The sequence below is a fragment of the Cydia pomonella genome, chromosome 15 (assembly GCF_033807575.1).
Source record: "Cydia pomonella isolate Wapato2018A chromosome 15, ilCydPomo1, whole genome shotgun sequence".
Taxonomy (NCBI): Eukaryota; Metazoa; Arthropoda; class Insecta; order Lepidoptera; family Tortricidae; genus Cydia; species Cydia pomonella.
This window is the reverse complement of record NC_084717.1, coordinates 19,738,246-19,756,152: the sequence shown is the minus strand read 5'-3', so window position 1 is coordinate 19,756,152 and position 17,907 is coordinate 19,738,246. Positions and strand designations below refer to the sequence as shown.

Here is a 17,907-nt window from a genome sequence, read left to right as displayed (position 1 = left end):
ACTTAAGTTATTGTTCATCAAAAAACTGGGTATCTCAAACTATTTACTGGCACGTAGTTGCGTTTGCACACAAGATAAAATAGTCAATTACGGCTTTCTCTGAACTAAAGGTAGCATTTGGCTGAATTAATCTTTGTTAAGATGTGAAGCCACGCAGATTTTAATGCATGTACACGGGAGGGTGAGTTTTCAAATTTTAAGTTTAGGTACTAAGTTATAGTATCATTTTCATCTAAATCAAAGATGTAGATCATATCAAATTTAATATAAATCGGTTCAGCGGTTATTGATTACCCATACAAACTTTCACCCCCCTTTTCACCACATTAAGGGATGATTTCTGGGATAAAAATTCTTCTATGTACTTCCCCGGGACTCAAGCTATCTCTATACCAACTATTCTCTGTGAACTACATAAAGTTGACCTGTATGATGTATATCAAATATGTAATAGAAAAAGAAGCAACAAAAAGATCGTTTGAAAAATTGATTAATATAATAATAAACACTAAAAAAAAAAATAATACATAAACAGAACGTGCTTATACATATTATATTACATATATTAAACAAATATTTTATATACTTATTTTATTACACGATAACAGTTATCAATATTCATTAAAATGCTAAATATAAAACAAAGTAATAAGAGTTGTAGGCCCCCCGTACTGTAAGCGAGGACCTAAAAATAGAGGAATAAAAAAATAACAAATTTCAACTAAAATATAAATTTATATGAAAACGATACTTTGCCTTGTAGCTTAATTGGTGTATTTAGATATCAAAATAAAGTTGTGAGCCCCCTTAAAAATGGCACCGAAAATCTTGGTGGCTCCACTTCCAAATCCATCCTTGGGTACTAAGGCCCAATCCAGCCAAAGAAAATCTTTGGTTCACGAAACGCCGTATTTCATCTGGTACAAAGGCCACTAACATGACAAAATTTGGTAAGAATTCATCAGTGATTTGTATTAAAATGTCACAAAATAATCAAAAATTGTTTCAAATTTACCTGAATATAGTAAAATTGGTTTCACATCGGATTTTTTTATTTGGAACAAACAACAGTAACACACAGGGCTTAGACACAGAAATAGAGTTCAAAGAATAATAAAGTGCAAGACCAAAAACATTGTCCATAGATAACTAGATTACCTACTAATAAATCAACAATATATAGCAAACACAGCAGTAATGATACTCGTATAAAGGATATAAAGTTAAAATTAATCGAAATAATATTCTTTATTCTTTATTGTATTGCAGTCATGCTCATTATACATTAGGTGTTACAATTTGAAGATGGTAGGTACATGACACCCTGTAAGGGCACTCAATATTTCTTTTTTACTCAATATCTTATTTATTGCCTCTTACTTTTCTTTGCATTTGGCACTATCTTGAAATAACTTAAGAAACAGGCGTAAGTATGTGTATTGGAGTAAACAGCTGCTTTAGTGACGTACATACCGCTGGGTCTAGCTCCCGGAAAAGCTGATTCCAAAGCATCAAAGTCTATATCTTTCATATAATAGTTTCCTTTCTTAACTGTACAATTTTTCAATGGGAAATCTACGATATCCAATATAGTTTTAGTAATAATACTATCACAGTCAAGGGTGTCCGCTTTCATCACCCACTTGATCCCAGCAGTCGTTTTCTTTCCGAACTGCAAATATCCTGTTTTGTCGCGTCCTGATATGTCTTTAGGCACTGTCAGGTTTACGCTTATAAGGGTGTTGCCTGTGAGCCCATTGTAGAACTTAATTTCGAGGTCGTACGGAATTGGATCCACATAAGGCAGCTGTGTAGTTTTACATTTATCTACACTGATAACCATAGCGGTGTGTTGTTTATTACAATAGCAAGTGAAAATGTTTATAGATATGAAAATAAATAATGACATCATAGTTGTAGGTGGTCCACCTCTAATGCTTTAATACGACTAAAGCCGAACGTGGATTTATGAGTATTTTGGATCAATTTTAAATACATTAGTCTCGTTACATTTAACCAGCGATTTTATAAAATTGAGAGTCTGAATGTGCGTTACTGTGTGGTTTTTGTTTAACTCGTTATATAATTTGTAAATAATTATCATTAGGTATTTCCTTTTTAGACGATGTAGCAGTGAAAAGGAAATAATAATTACATACACATATTGCGTTCTTTCCAGTAGTCCAGTCACACGAAAGCGTAACTTCGTTTGTATAAAGGCGATTTATACAAATGAAGTTACGCTTTCATTTTAAAACGACATTTTGGAATGACATGAAATTCTACATGAAAAATGAGGTAACATATAACTACGTTTGGTACTAATTTCCTATGCCAGAAATTTGTAATACAAAGAAATGAAAACGAGTAGAAAGTTACACACCAAACTTTTACAAGGTCTATTTTTTGTATAACAATTTTTAGCAACAAGAACTAATACCGTATGTATTATTAACTGTTACTCTGGATATCTGCCCTAACAAGTATAACAATAGTATGTCACGTTTGAACCTTAGAAACAAAGTAAAAGTGGAAAAACTCACTGTGTTAGTTTCGCTGTCAGGGAGCAACACCCGGAGTTGCGAGTTCGTGTTTTGTCCGAGACAGTGAGTTTCTCTAATTTTTTTTTCTAAGATTTGTAGCGTCGTTTGCAGACATTTTAGCTTACAAAGCGTATACTAGATATAGTAGAGGTAGTTATGTACGTAGCTTATAGGTTATTATGTAAGACTATTTACTCATGTATGCAGTGCAGTTCCCACTTATCTCCGAATCCTCACGTTACATGGCGATCCTGCCCGGCATATACTACATAAGCTTGTTACCTAATTTAAACTGTCGGGAGTCATACTAACTTAAGCTATTTATAATAGTAACTAAAGCGTCTTTTTAATCTGTTGCGCGAGTTGCGCGACATGTTTCGGAGAGCCTAGGTCTCAATTTGTGATAGTTTTATTACGTTAGAAAACTCATTCGATTTTTTAATGAATTCTCACGCAAACAAATACGAAAATTTATATTCGTTTTTAATTACTGCATGTTAGGATTGTTGAGACAAAATCTAATCGGTTTGTTTTGCCAAATGTCCGTGTTAATAGAACGGATAGTGAATGGCATTCTGAAAAAAAAAACTAAATTGTTTCAGCGAATATTCAATCTCGTTCTTTATTGGTGCCAGACCTATTGCAGTCGGATGTCGGGGAATAAGCTGTGATGAGAAATCGGTTTTTAATCTTTTGAACCGATTCCAAGGAGAGATTTTTGTTCTTATAACGAATCTTTGCCAATTGCAAAATGATCTGACGGAATATAACTTTAAATTGATTTCAGAATATAGTTGCAGAGTTCTGGTTTGCTATTATACAAGGTGCCCGTGAGCATTGCGAGACATTTTAACTAAGCATTCCTGGTAATATTTACAAACTAAAATGTCATATAAAATTTTCTGGATTAGGCCTAGTTTCAGAGATAATTACCTAAATGTTTTTCGAAATCATTCTTTCGCCATAAGTCGGTACAAAACTCATTTTTGACTGCGGTATTGCCACTTTGAGGTCTAGTCTGGACATACCTATTGATTGACATCGAAAAATTAAAAAAATGTATTCGAGAGGATACCCCCAAATAAAAAAAAAACTTATTACCTAGTTAATTTTAGGTTTATGTGTTTATCAATAAAAATTACGTTTTATGTACAGGAGTGTTCAAAAAAAGGGGAAATATAACAATTTTTTTTTGTCGAATTTCACAAAAAGTCATTAAATTTTTTGCTTCTGTTGCCATCAGGAATGCACCGCTAAAATCTCTCGCAATGCTCACGGGCACCTTGTACAATATACGAGAGAGGGGTCAGTTCTAAGAATTATAAAGCTTGACCAGAAATATATGATCACGCGCCATATTGCGGAATTTCATTGGAACCAAATGTTTCGTACTAAACTGAACTGTCACCCTATACATGAGAATAACAGCGCCCTCTAGACAATGATCATATATTTCTGGTCGGACTTTACAGTTTTATGAATCCTTCCAGCCACTGACACGTTTCGAAATTATTTGGCTTCGTACTCGGGTTTGGTTTAGTCTCGGTGTTGCCAGTGATGGCAGGTGGGCCAAAATGTTAACGGAACATAGACTAAGTATTTTCTAAAGACGGGTCATACGCATGCGCCCGTGACGCTTGTGAGGTACACAATGCTACGAAATTAAAAACACGTTGTAACATTCCTGATAACATACCAAAAACAACCTACGTAATTTGGTCGGGTTATTTGGTCCTCACCATAAAAATGGTGGCAACAAAAAAAGGTCGACCTGGCTTAGGAGTTTTTAAAAGTAGGCAGAAAGGAAAAGTGAGACTATGACAAGGACAAGCAATAATAGCGCTTTCTATGTTACTCGTACTGGAAGTTCCATAAGACCATCCCGTTCGATCATTTCCCCCCTACCTCCCACATCTAATCCAGTGAAATATTATATTCTTGTAACGGAATGGTGGCCGCTTTCCCTTTGGTCCGTTTTCATAACTATGGTTTTCGTAACTGGCTGCCAAAGAAGATTTATTTTTCCTGTTTCATAATTAATTATCAAACACGAATTCACTTTCTGCTTTCGTAATCGAGTATTTTTTCTTCGTTCGTAATTAATTATCAAAACTTATTACTTTTTCTTTTTTCATAATTGGACATTTTCGTGTGATACACTTAGTACCTTTTTCATGTAAAACGATACATACCTTTTTTTAGGAAAGACAAATTTAATGTTATTTATATACTCAGAATCATGAGCTGATCCCATCCTCCTACGAAAAAGTAGGCATATATCTGAAAATTTTCATACATTTCACTTTGTTTTCCATAGTCCATTTGTATCTAAGTTTTTTTTAAATCAAAATTGGTACAGAAAGAGCCTGGATGTTGCTCTCTTCTCTTTTGTAGTCAATTTACCCAGTCAGTCACTCACAGGGTAAATTGGCAACCAAAGGGGAACTTAACTTCCAAAAAATATATCGAAGTTAATAACGAAACTCGATTACTAAAAGAGTAATACATTCTTGTTTGATAACTAATTACGAAGTAGCGAAAAATAATTCATATTTCGTAGCCAATCCAGGCGAAAACAGAAAAAAAAATGTTATTTCATAACCAGTTACGAAACTCGATTACGAAACCAGAAAGTAAATTCTTGTTTGATAATTAATTATAAAATAGGAAAAATTAATCTTCTTTGGCAGCCAGTTACGAAAACCATAGTTATGAAAACGGACCAAAGGCCGCTTTCAGAGGAAATGGTACCAGGCTTTTTGTAATTAGATCTCGTTCGAATATGATACTGATCTGATACTAATCTGTCAGGGTCAAAAGTGACGTTTTTGGTTGAAGGTTGACATAATGCGCAATTCAACATGTCTTCTATAGGAGATTGGATCCACTCATATTGGAATGATGTCAGATCCATGTTAGATCAGTATCACATTATATTGTTGGAATTGACGCTTCAGTCTCGATCGCTGCTCCATTTAAAAGTGAAAAAGACATCTGTACCCCTAGTGTAAATTTAGTCGATAGCGAAACGTGACGTACGCGTTTGCGTTAAGTCTCATTTTGTATGGGTTTTTGAACAGCGCGCCAAGCGGGACGTTTTGGAAAGTCAAAAATCTCATACAAAATGACACTTAACGCAAACGCGTACGTCACGTTTCGCTGTCGAAAATATTTACACTAGGGGTACTGTATTAAGTAGGTGGGTATTAAATAAATCTTCAATATTTGATAAAAGATAATTTATTTAAACATTTAAGACTTAAAGACTCTTGAGAAGTTACATAAAAATATGTTTAAGGCTAAATTATTGTACCTACTTATTTACAATAACGTTGAACAATGTCACTAACTGCATGCCCATAAAGAATTAAGGTGCGACCAGACCGCAGCTTAAAAAACGGTCACGATACGGAATCGCAGTGACGCGTCGTATGCGTACCGTTTTTGACGCATGCTCCCCACACCGCTGCTTAAAATACGCTGACGCACCGTAAATTGATCTGCGTAAAAATCGCAAAAAATATTACACGGAAATCTTATGGCAGATACCACACCGGTGACGTAAAAGACGCAAAGATTTGCGAACAAAAAAGATACGCGTGAAGCACGTCACTGCGATTCCGTACCGTCACTGTTTTTTAAGCAGCGGTGTGGGGAGCATGCGTCAAAAACGGTACGCATACGACGCGTCACTGCGATTCCGTATTGTGACCGTTTTTTAAGCTGCGGTCTGGTCGCACCTTTAAGTAAATTGGTGCTAAAAACGAAGCTTGGAAAGTTAAAGCGTTTTCACATTTTGTATTAATACAATATCTTAATGCAAAAAAGGCGGACTTTTTTTGGTTTATTTAAAACAGACAGGCGGACTTGATACCATAGCTATGCATAGGGCATTCTTTAGCAGCTATTTTCTCATAGGCACTGTCCGACTTTCGACATCGGAGAGGCACTTCCGATAATTTCAGCCATGTCATGCCAAGCTGTCGGACCGATATTATAGGATGAATATCATAGGTTCTTACATCCGATAATGCGGAATACTGTGATACCTACTTAGTGCGACAATGTGAAAACGCCCTCACTCATTAAAACTATTGCAAAAAAATTGTGTCATTCGTCTATGCAGAAGTGAATAGGGAGCCGTCAGATTTTTGGCGCGAGGCGTAAATGTTTATTGTTCCGATGTAGCCCACAAGATGGCAGAACCTACTATGCACAAGAAAACACTTGACGTATAAATGTACATGTTTTTGGTTCCGATTCAGGCCACAAGATGGCAAACCCTCCAACGCGCACGGTCCCTATAATTGATATGGAATGTTTGTAAGGTAGTATTCCGTAAACAAGATAGTTCCTACATTTAAAAAACCTAAATGAAGTGACACATTCATTTTTAACTCGACATTTTTAAGTTAAATACTTTTTTGCTTTCAACTCGCCCCAGAAATCTATCGGATAAAGCCCGAGATGATCTATGTAAAAGTAATCTTAACATTATTTTTACATAGATCAAGGACGATTCTTACAGTTTAAGTATATGCTTTTACAGCTTATTTCAAATATATCCTAATGAATGAACTAGTTTTATTTGTAAAATTAAGCCTTATATCGGTGTCATAATGAAGTACTCACTAATTCATATTTGCAAATTCGTAAAAGGGCTGTTTTATTACAATAAAAAGTCAGCCATAATATTATCAGACACCCAACACCCCAAAATCTGTTCTATCTGACACCTTTTCAACCTTTTTTTTTGGAGGATAGGCAGGCGTTTGACCACGATCTCACCTGATGGTAAGTGGTGATGCGGTCTACGGTGGAGCACGCTTACCTATCATTGCCTTTTGTCATTTAAAAGTATCTGTCACGCTTCAATCGTTTTATTTAGACATATGCATCTCTCTTTGTATTAAAGTTATTACAGCAGTAACGGACGGTGCCACACCGGGGAATTCCGAGTAGAAATCTTAATATGAACATGAATGGACATGACTCCAATGCCGCGATCTTGCTCGAAAAAGTAATTCTATTGAGTGCTATTAAGATAAGATAATATAAGATTTTTAAGAGTATTTGAACAAGATTTCTCGTGTCCGCTGTCCTGTGTGTGTCCGGTGTCTACTGTAGAATCGTTCATCATCCCGGACGCAAACGCAAATTGCCCATAAATTTTACGCAAAATAATAAAAAAACTTTTGAACGCAATATTTCTAACAAGCCTGTCAGTTATTAGTTTAGTTTGTAGTTTAGTTTAGTTACATTTTTAGTGTTCCGTACAAAATTTTGTTCACGGAATACTTATTTGTCTTGTGTATTAGTAGTAATTGCTATACTAAAAGATACGTTTAAAAGCGTGAAGTATCAATGCGTTTTTAGTAAAATTTCAACTAATTACCTTTTTAATTTCCCCCTATCTGGCTCCCTGGAGTACCTCACAAGGCTATACTTGCCTTTTTAAACCAGTCTGTAGGTTACCTCAAGGCTTGCCCTTAGTACCAACGATTTAATCAATACCTATATGCATTGTTTAGAAACATCTACTAGTCGTTGTACATTTACTATCTCTGTCGACTCCATTTGTCTGACATCTCCAATTTATTAAAACGACAAAATATTAACTTTACCCACCATCGAAGTTCACCGCAATTTTAAAAAATACATTAAATATTTCGTACACGCTTCTCCCGAAGTGCTAAAAACGTATTAAATTTTTTAACATCGAACTACACAAACTCAGCGATGATTAAACGCTAGTTTAAAAATAATTATTAATACTATATTATAATAATTGGCAACTTCCTTCGCAGACATACGTAGGTTAGAATGAACACTCGAAGATTACTCGAATTCATGAGTTACTTAATCTTGCTAATGTCTTTAGCTAATACTGTATTCCAAACATTTTCAATATCTGTTAATTTCCGTTTGGCACTCAAATCTATATCACAGACACTTGACGATAGCTCTTTTCTTAAAAACTGCCGATCGGCACAGCACCTATTAACCCTTCCAATAAGAGAGGATCACAGAATAATAAATATACTTTACTTTTCTTCGATCACGCGTTACAAAATATAAATAATTGAAAACTTTGTTCTTTCTTCTTGAAATCCACCAGACTGGTCCTTACTTCCTTGCTCTTTCAGCTACAAATCTTCTTTCTCACTTTCATTTTTATCATAACGACACAGATAACTCTTGAAGTTATCTTGCCCGAGTTTAGGATTGTGACCGATGAACTTACTTACTACCGTATTCTTAAATAATGTTTTAGATAAATTCAGTGTCTCTAGTTTACTTTCTACAGAGAGTTTTCTCTTCTTGCTATGGTTAGAAATGCCGCTTAAGTCGAGAGAGTAGCTATGTTTGATCAGTTTTGGTTTAGACACTCGGAACTCTGTGAGGTTGTTGTCATATTCTGGTGAGTCTGTAACATGTTCCTCGAAGGCTAGATTGCCGTAAACGTTTTTCATCATGTAGGGGACGTCGTCCAGCTTGCCCGTTGTCTGGTTGTCTTCAAACAGCCTTGAAGATTCGTCGTACTCCTGTTTCCTGCTGCTGCTGTCGTCTTCGTGCGTAGTCTCGACAGATCTTTCCGCATCTGAAGAAGTTCTATTTTCTTTAATAGTGCACAACTCTGTTTCCCTAAGGAAATTCCGTATGGTCCCGTTATTTGTGACTTCTGAGGCATCTTCGGCGATAACTACTTTCCTGTTTTTCGGTTTTTTTTGGATGATAGAAACGTTGGTCTCTGAGCATTGCCGGGAAGAATCGTTGAGACAGGACATTCTGTGGGCGGGGGACATTAGAGTATTGTCGTATCCTTTTTCCGTTTGAGAGAGTCCACCCTTGCTATGATTTCCGAAGAAACGTTTGATGGACTGCCGAAACTGTAAACAGTAAAGGTTTGTGAGATAAACGGAAAATATATTTTGGCAGGGGTCGAATGAGGTTATTTTTACCTGAGTATTCATTCCAACGTAGATTAGAGGGTCGTAGCAAATGGAACTTTTGGCGACGAGTGCCGGTATGACCCCCACTCCCGGCGATATCTGAAAGGAAAATAGCCTTTAACCGAGTGACACTTTTAACAGCCACAACAATACCCCGGAAACTTCGAAGCAGTCTTGTGTAGTTTATGAACTTAAATAATTCAGCTGACATGCCTGAAACTATAGCCTACAGTGAAACTTACTTAAATATTCAGACTTTAGTATTTCGGACAATGTTTCCTTCATAATTTTCTCTGTGATTTGACATTTTCTATCTCCATTTCAATATGAACTTTCATAATATTCTTTGTAACATTGATTTTGGGAAATATACAAGTAATCAACGGGTCGTCTTTTTAGCAATTTTCAAGCAAATGGTACTGTCGGTTGTGAAAAGGCCTTTCCTACTGCCATAAGGATACAATTATAATCGCCCTTCCTGTGTAACCTGAAATCGTCGCAAAAGTAAGCCCTTTACCGTTGGAAGGGTACAATTAAATAGGCACACGGCTACCTGCTCGTAATAAGGGTAGCGGTTGCAGGATCTTTGAAGTAAAAGACGAGTAATATACGTATAGGAAATAGTTACTGTAAAAAATTAAATAAAAAATGTTTATTTCAGATTTAGAAATCCATAGTTGTGTTAGTCTACTTATAATACACACGTATTGATGAAACGATCTGTGAATAGAACTGGGAGACTGAGAAAATAATGAAAATCGAATATCATGTTTGAATCCATTTAACTACATTGAATATGATACTTATTTCGTTTTCGTAAATCTCTATATAATATTGTAAATTGAAAAGTATTTGACTAAAAATGTTTTTGATCATGATTGTATTTTAAATGCGCCAGGAGAACTTACTTAAATATGCATGTATTTCCTTTGTTTTTTTTATTATATTTGTTTGTCATTTAGAATTTAATCTAGAAACAATCTAGACTAGTATAGTTTATACATTTTTTTTTGTATGACTATATCTTGTGAAATTTTTTGTATTAAATTTGATCTATGAATTATATTCATTAGTATTATATATGGAATAATATTTACAACATCAATAAATTGCTCTGATAATTAGATTAAGATAATTATATGTAATACTGTCTTACTATTCATAAGTTCTTGTTGCTAGGCCTACATGAATAAAGTATATTTGAATTGAATTGAACTTAAGAGTGATAGTAGTTAAACCGAATTGCAGTTTCATTTCAAATACTGTCTTCAAGTCTAGGAAATAGTACGCTATCTGTATTTCAGTATTTTGTTATTCGCCGTTAAGTTCGTAGGTATATTTTATAACTGTCTAGGTAAAGTTTGGACCAAAACTGTCTGATTTACAATGTCGAGGAAGGCAGTAAATAAATTATTCTTGGTATACACCGTCATACGATGAAAATACTAAATTGATAAAGGTTTAAATAAATGACTTTGTGGTTCTTAAGAGCGTTTACACATTGTCCGATTCGATTTCGGATATCGGAAGGGGTAAAATGTATAAAATGTGTGTTTTCTGTATTTATTTATTGATTTATAACTAATCTTTATTGTTTTTTTTAAGTAGAATAATTACTGTCTTGGGCAGGACTTGAACTCACGGCCTCTGGGTGAGTTCAAGTCTCACCCAAGACAGTAATTTTTCCACTTTTAAATTTATTCTAAGCTTAATAGCATCGTTCGCAGACGTTTCTGCTTGTTAAAATTAATTTAATCTTTACTGATTAAAAAGTATTAATGCAAAAAAGGCTGTTTTGATGCTTTAGGGCACTATTTAGCAGCTGTTTTTCTAATAGACACCATCATATTCGTTATTTCAGTCATGTCGGCCTCCCCTCAATCAGCTCGGACCGACATTATCGGATGTCGGATATCGGTTGCGGAATACTGTGATACTGCGAAAGCCAATGAAGGATCCTACATCCGATATCAGATCGGTCAATGTGAACACGCCCTTACGATAGTAAAAATCGCTTGATGTTCGGGCTTGCAACGACTTTGATTAATGGTAGACACAATCTGTTACACCTATAAAAAAAGAAAGTCTGTCCTTTTAGCTAACTTTATATTTCGGTAAATTCTCAAATGAAAACAGCCTACTAGCCTAGCCCGCAGTGACCCAGTCTACGAAGCTGGGTTCGAATAACTGTACTGTAAGGGCTTTTATTTGTGTTGTTTTTCTCAAATATTTGTTTATAGGCTATTGATGATTTCTGTGTGGGTATAATCGACAGAGTTTAATAGTGCATTCCTGATCACATTTAGGGTCGGTTGCGCCAAACCGTCTGTCACCAGTGTTACCACTAAAGCGTTAGCGAAATTGTTGTATGAAGCCGATGGTCTCGGGTTCAAATCCTGGTAAGGGCATTTATTCGTGTGATGAGCTTGGATACTTGTTCCTGAGTCATGGGTGTTTTCTACACTGAGAGAAAAAATATTGTTCGAAGTAAAAACCTGATATCTAAAAGACGGGAATAGCAAACTCTATTAATTTTTTCATTTTTTTTTTCTAGGTGATAGTAAATATTATAATTTCAAGAAAATTTAATTAATTTTATAGTATAGGAAATACAAAACGGTTTTACTTAATCGTGAATTAATATTCTTTACTCGGAATAACAGAGTTGTACAAATTCTATAAAACTTTCCTTGGGTTTATAAACCCAACTACACTTTTGGTTTGCTTTGGGTTTTGGGTTTAGGTTGACTGGTAGAGAATGCCTCATGGCATTAAGTCCGCCTTTTGTACTATAAGGTTTTCTTTTGTGCAATAAAGATTAAGTAAATAAATAAATAAATGGTGTACTATCTCCAGTACGTAAAGATTACTAGAGAATACAAATGGGATTTATTAAAGTCGGTGACTACAAATGAGTATTAATAATTAAAAGTCAATTCTAATTTCTATACTTCATAATAAAATTGTAATAACAAATCCCTTTCTTATTCTTATGAGTTTTATTCTTATTTCCGTAAACAGTAAAATAGCTTTATAAATATTAGTAAAGTGTACTAATAACAAGGTTTGTAAACGCACCGGCCGCCCCTCACCCCGCGCGCGTACCCAGTATCTATCCTTGACTCGTCCATTTTACTTGTAACAGTTGTAACCTCATCGGCGAAATGACGAAAAATTGTGATTGTGACAAAAAAATTGTGTGGTGCTGTGGTGTTTCGTTCGTTAGTTGACATGGACTTATTAACGGCGGACTTACTAAAGTCGTGGGGTTTCTCCCAGTATAATTCCTGTATTTTTTGCTAAGTGTTTTGTGTGTTTGTTTTTTAGGGTTTTTTATCTTAAATAAATTTAAAATATAATCAACTGATCGGACAGCAATATAGATATAGTTAGCAATATAGACTTATGGTTCAGTTTGGAGTAAGGCGTAACGTGCAGTTGCTGCCAGCGTTCGGCAACGGAATGACACCTTTACCTGCAACTTCCCATAAAAATATACTAAGGGGTATTCTTTTTATAACTAATTTGTTCATTAGTATATCTTTTACTTTTAGTTTTATTTAATATTAGTTTAATTTTTAAGTAGTTTTATTTTATGGCTAGTTTAGTTTTAAATTTGTAATTTAGGTTTCTCTACTCATGTATAGATAGTTACAGATAAAAATAAATTATTGATTATCTCCGAAATGGATTTAATTAGAATACTGATGTATTTGAGAAAGTTACTTAATTTTAGCTCAGGTATGCACCCTGTATATCTTATTAAAATATATTTGTTAATTTTAATGTAAGTATTTAAAAATAAAATGCAAAGTTTCAAAGGAGTCAAAAATAAATAGCATAATAGTAGTTTAGGTGACTGCTATATAATGAAAGGATACACGATCGTGGGTACGAAATGAGCTGAAAGCGAGTTTCATAAACACTTTAAACGAGTGTCTTATTTCCTAATTATGTACACGTACACTGCTTTACTTCTCTTTCAAGCGCATGTTGCGCAAACAAGTTTCAAATGTATATATTTATGTATGTATATTGATTTATTTATGTAATTTTGTTTTAATTTCTTTATTATTTTACTCTCTATTCTGACCCTATACCAACTAGAACTTTCGGTGTAGCCCATAGTTGACTGGTAGAGAATGCCTTCTGGCAGTAAGTCCGCTATTTGGATTGTGCAATAGAGCTCAAATAAAAAAAAATGCAATATAAATTTATGAGTTTCTTTTCGTGTTTCACAACATGATGAATGGAGACTCTTTTAATTTATCGCACTATATTACTCGTCCGCTCATTCATAAATGTGTCCCAAAATACGATATCATTCAAATAAGAAATTCCGTATAAAAATAGATACGAGTATCTTCTCAAAATAGGGCAATTATTCTCGTATCTATTTTTATGTATGTGGGTTTCCGCAAGGTTGTTGTCAAGGCGGGGAAAGTAGATATTTCCTGGCTTGAGTATTCGTTGTAAACGGAATACCTTTGACATTTAGGTATTCTTTCTAAATATGTACTAAATTGTAAAAATCATCGTATTATTCTGTTTATTAGTAAATAGGTATATCTGGAAACAATTTATACAGATCCATACCACACCTACACGGTTTGTTAACGTACATTATATACCTTTAACCGTGTGTTTTACCTTATATTGAACCTATTCTAACTAAGCTATATCGGATCTAGGCTATAACCGCGAAAATCGAAGTTCGTCAATTGCGGGCATTTTACTCTGTCACTCTAAATACATATTAGTGAGAGTAAAAGAGAAAGATCCCCGCAATTTGCGAATTTCGGTTTTCGTGGTAGGCCCCTAGCATTGCTATCCAGCGGAGCAATGCGACTAGCCTTCTGGGCACCCTACCCAGCGACCAGGATTTATGGCATTTTTATTTATAAGTTTTTAATTCAAGTGTGTTTTATTTACCTATATTTTATATCCCAGATAGGTAGGTACTAAAATGACAATTTAATCCCCCAATTTGTCAAAAAGATCTGTTATATTATTGTACAAAAGCAGAATAAATGACACAGATACAGCTTAATTACATAGTGACACTTACAATGCCGTCAGTCGCTAACTGTTCCATCAAAGCGTGTTCCCTACTGGGTGTCCACGCGATGGAGAAAGAGCGGACATTATACTAGTTGTTACATATTGACACAATGCCGTCAGTAGCGAACTGTTCCATCAAAGCGAACACGGGGTAGGAAGTCCACGCGATGGTGTTAGAGTGGACTTTTATTACATAGTGACACTTACAATGCCGTCAGTAGTGAATTGTTCCATAAAAGCGAATACGTAGTAGAGTGTCCACGCGATGGTGGTAGAGTGGACATAAATGTGACACATGTCATGTGTTGAATGTGTGTGTGTGTGTGTGTGTGTGTGTGTGTGTGTGTGTGTGTAAATTACATAGTGACACTTACAATGCCGTCAGTAGCAAACTGTTCCATCAAAGCGAACACGGAGTAGGGTGTCCACGCGATGGTGAAAGCGATGATCATCACGAACACCATACCCGTGACCTTCGTCTCTGCGCGGCTTACGCGGCCGAGCCGCTGCGAGTTCTGTAAAAAACGACAATTGTTATTATAAGCTTGGGAAATTGCCTATTTTTTTGTCTTACGCGTATCACAAATTATTTATAAAATTTTTGTCTATATTTTAGGTTTTGAAGTAACAAGAGTTCACTTCACGTTATACAAAGTGTAACAAAAATAGTGTTGATTCGTTTAAGGAAGTATAGGGTATATATTCACTATCGCGTTTTGATTAGGAAAAATAAGAAAAGTTGTTTCTTCTCTGGGGCAGGTCCAGACACTTGAAGTTGGCCAACCCTCCATACAAAACAAAGGCCAAAAATATTTTGCGTCATAAAAATGTTTCTTCTACTTTTTCCAATCAAAACACGATACCGTTTATACCCTTAAATGGAACACCGCTATTTTTGTTACAACTTATAGTAGTTATGAGCGGAATATTACAATTACGATATTTTTTTTTTAATTTATTTAGAAAACAAACAGTCTTTTACAAATATATTTAAAATAAATGAACTAAAAATAGGCCTAAAGTTTAAATTACGCAATTATAAATTACCGGTTTAGTTGTGTACTACATGCAAGTAAGGTAAGAAAACATACAAAAGTATGAAAAATATGACTGGAACCAAATTGATCAATTTCTAGAAAACAAAATTTGCCGAACTTTGTTCTTGAACACGGACAAACTATGAACAAAAATATCTATATCGTTAAGAGATTCATTATACAAATAACAAGTGCGCCTAAAGAAAGAGTTTTTAGCATACTGTGTGCCACAGAAGGAAATAGAAAATGTGGGTTTAGAACGTGAGTGGAATCGAGAGATTTTGAAGGAAACGCTATCTAATAAAAGGTTAGAATCTATGTGATTTCTAATAATTTTAAATAAAAATAAAACATCTAGATATGCTCTTCTTTTCTCCAACGGAGGGAGACTATGTCTAGCTGCTGACGAAAAATAATCACAGTTATAGCGGCCAGTTCTGTAATCAAGGGACTTACAAAAAAAATTCTGAATCCTACCCTCATCTATGAATTTTACCCTCAATTCACAATAACTGGCGATCCAATAGCCCAAATTGAATTCATGTAGCGAAATACGATCCTTAAGCTCCTAAAATCGTAAAATATAGCGGCCTTTGTTAAGTAAAAAGACCCTCATCTTAAGGACAGACGTCATAACATAAAATGTTCTTCAATGGGAAATATCCCAGCATTGTGGGTTTTTATTATATTAGGGTCTCCTTTACTTGATAGTTTAATAAAACTACTCTTAAAAATTCTAGGTCACAACGATTCTGATTGATATTAGGTTTCTTAAAGTGATTATTTGCCTAGTTAACGTAATATAGTCACTGTTATAGGATAGTTTGCAAACTTATTAACGAGATTTAAAAAAAGATAGGATGATTTGTTAGAAACTATCAGGGTAAAGTATCAAACTTTGTGGTAATGAATACTTCAACAGGAAGTCTTATCTTCAGCCTAGCTCGTTAATAAGTTAATCTCATTATTTATAATTCTTTATAATATTTTATGCAATTTATTTTGTTTAAACATACATGTTTTTGTTCCTATGTATAGTATAATAATAATAATAAGCTTGAGCCCTGCCCCGCTGCTGGCGGCACCCTAGGTTAGGTTTTTTATAATGTGTTTATATCTTTTGTATTGTTTTGTAAGTGTTTTTATATTTTACTTTTATATCCATATTATAAAAAATCCTAACCTAAGATATTAAATGAATAAAGATAATAATAATATTGAATGTTGATTCGACGATCATTGTCCCGATAGTCGTTTCAGCGAACGGTCTCATAGCGAAGAGTCTCAACCAACACCTTGAGAGACTCTCGCTAGGTGGTTGGATCAAGGGTCAGATGCAGAAGGCGGTGATCTTGGACACTGCGCGTATAGTCCGGCGGTTTCTCTCTCTGCGGCCCTGACCACCGGCAGCTTGGGCCCTGCCCCGCTGCTGGCGGCACCCTAGGTTAGGTTTTTTATAATGTGTTTATATCTTTTGTATTGTTTTGTAAGTGTTTTTATATTTTACTTTTATATACATATTGTAAAAAGCCTAATCTGAGAGAAAAAGGTAAATAAAGGAAATAATAATATATAGTATAATACGGATAGAGTGGAGGTAAATCTCTGTGAGCTCGATGTCAGTGAAAACTGGCGTGGATCCGCGCAGGACCGGGTAAAATGGCGTGCTCTTGTGTTGGAGGCCAAGACTCATTTTGGGTCATTGCGCCAAACTAGTAGTAGCTATTTTATTTCTGGCGGTTGGCAACACACTAAAACAGTATGTACAGTCAGCATCAAATAGATAGTGACGGCAAAAGTGGCCATTCATATGTATACATAGGGCTATCCCTATAAGGTCCATACTCGACGTAACACTTGGCGTGAAAACTTGGCGTGGTCCGACTCTAAAGTTGAGTGATTTACGGTACCAATCTTCGAAGTCGGCTGAAAATAATTATTTACAAATGGTAAATCACCTGAAAGTCCTGAACATACTTGACCTTACACTAAAACATTATGTATTATTTTTTACGGCATTTGTTTACATCATACAATATTCATCTCTCTTTTTATGCAAGCTCGTCATTTTCAAGTGTTTGGCGAAGGCTTGTGAATGATGCTTAGCGAAGCAAAATTATATTAAGGTTTTATAAATCGCAAATAGACTAAACAACATACGTTACCTTCAAATATATCTAAAAAATCTTCTCTAAAAACCGCAGTGCGGTGACGTCATTATAAATAAAAGCTCGCCATGAAAAGGGATGAAATGAATAACGACGCAAACGTGATTCGCTACCTGCAACTTTCGCGTCGAGTGACACTTAGTCT

General features: G+C 35.0%; 1 protein-coding gene across 1 annotated transcript in view; it reads right to left on the bottom strand.

Moving 5' to 3' along the window:
• Window positions 1-5,767: 5,767 nt before the first annotated feature.
• LOC133525427 (parapinopsin-like) overlaps window positions 5,768-17,907 on the bottom strand; it is a 108,264-nt gene continuing 96,124 nt past the window's right edge. The window contains exons 6-8 of the mRNA XM_061861674.1: window positions 14,932-15,072; window positions 9,506-9,595; window positions 5,768-9,433 (exon numbers count right to left, since the gene is read on the bottom strand). Coding sequence (XP_061717658.1) covers window positions 8,690-9,433; window positions 9,506-9,595; window positions 14,932-15,072 — 975 coding nt within the window. The 3' untranslated portion in view covers window positions 5,768-8,689. The remainder of the gene's footprint in view (window positions 9,434-9,505; window positions 9,596-14,931; window positions 15,073-17,907) is intronic.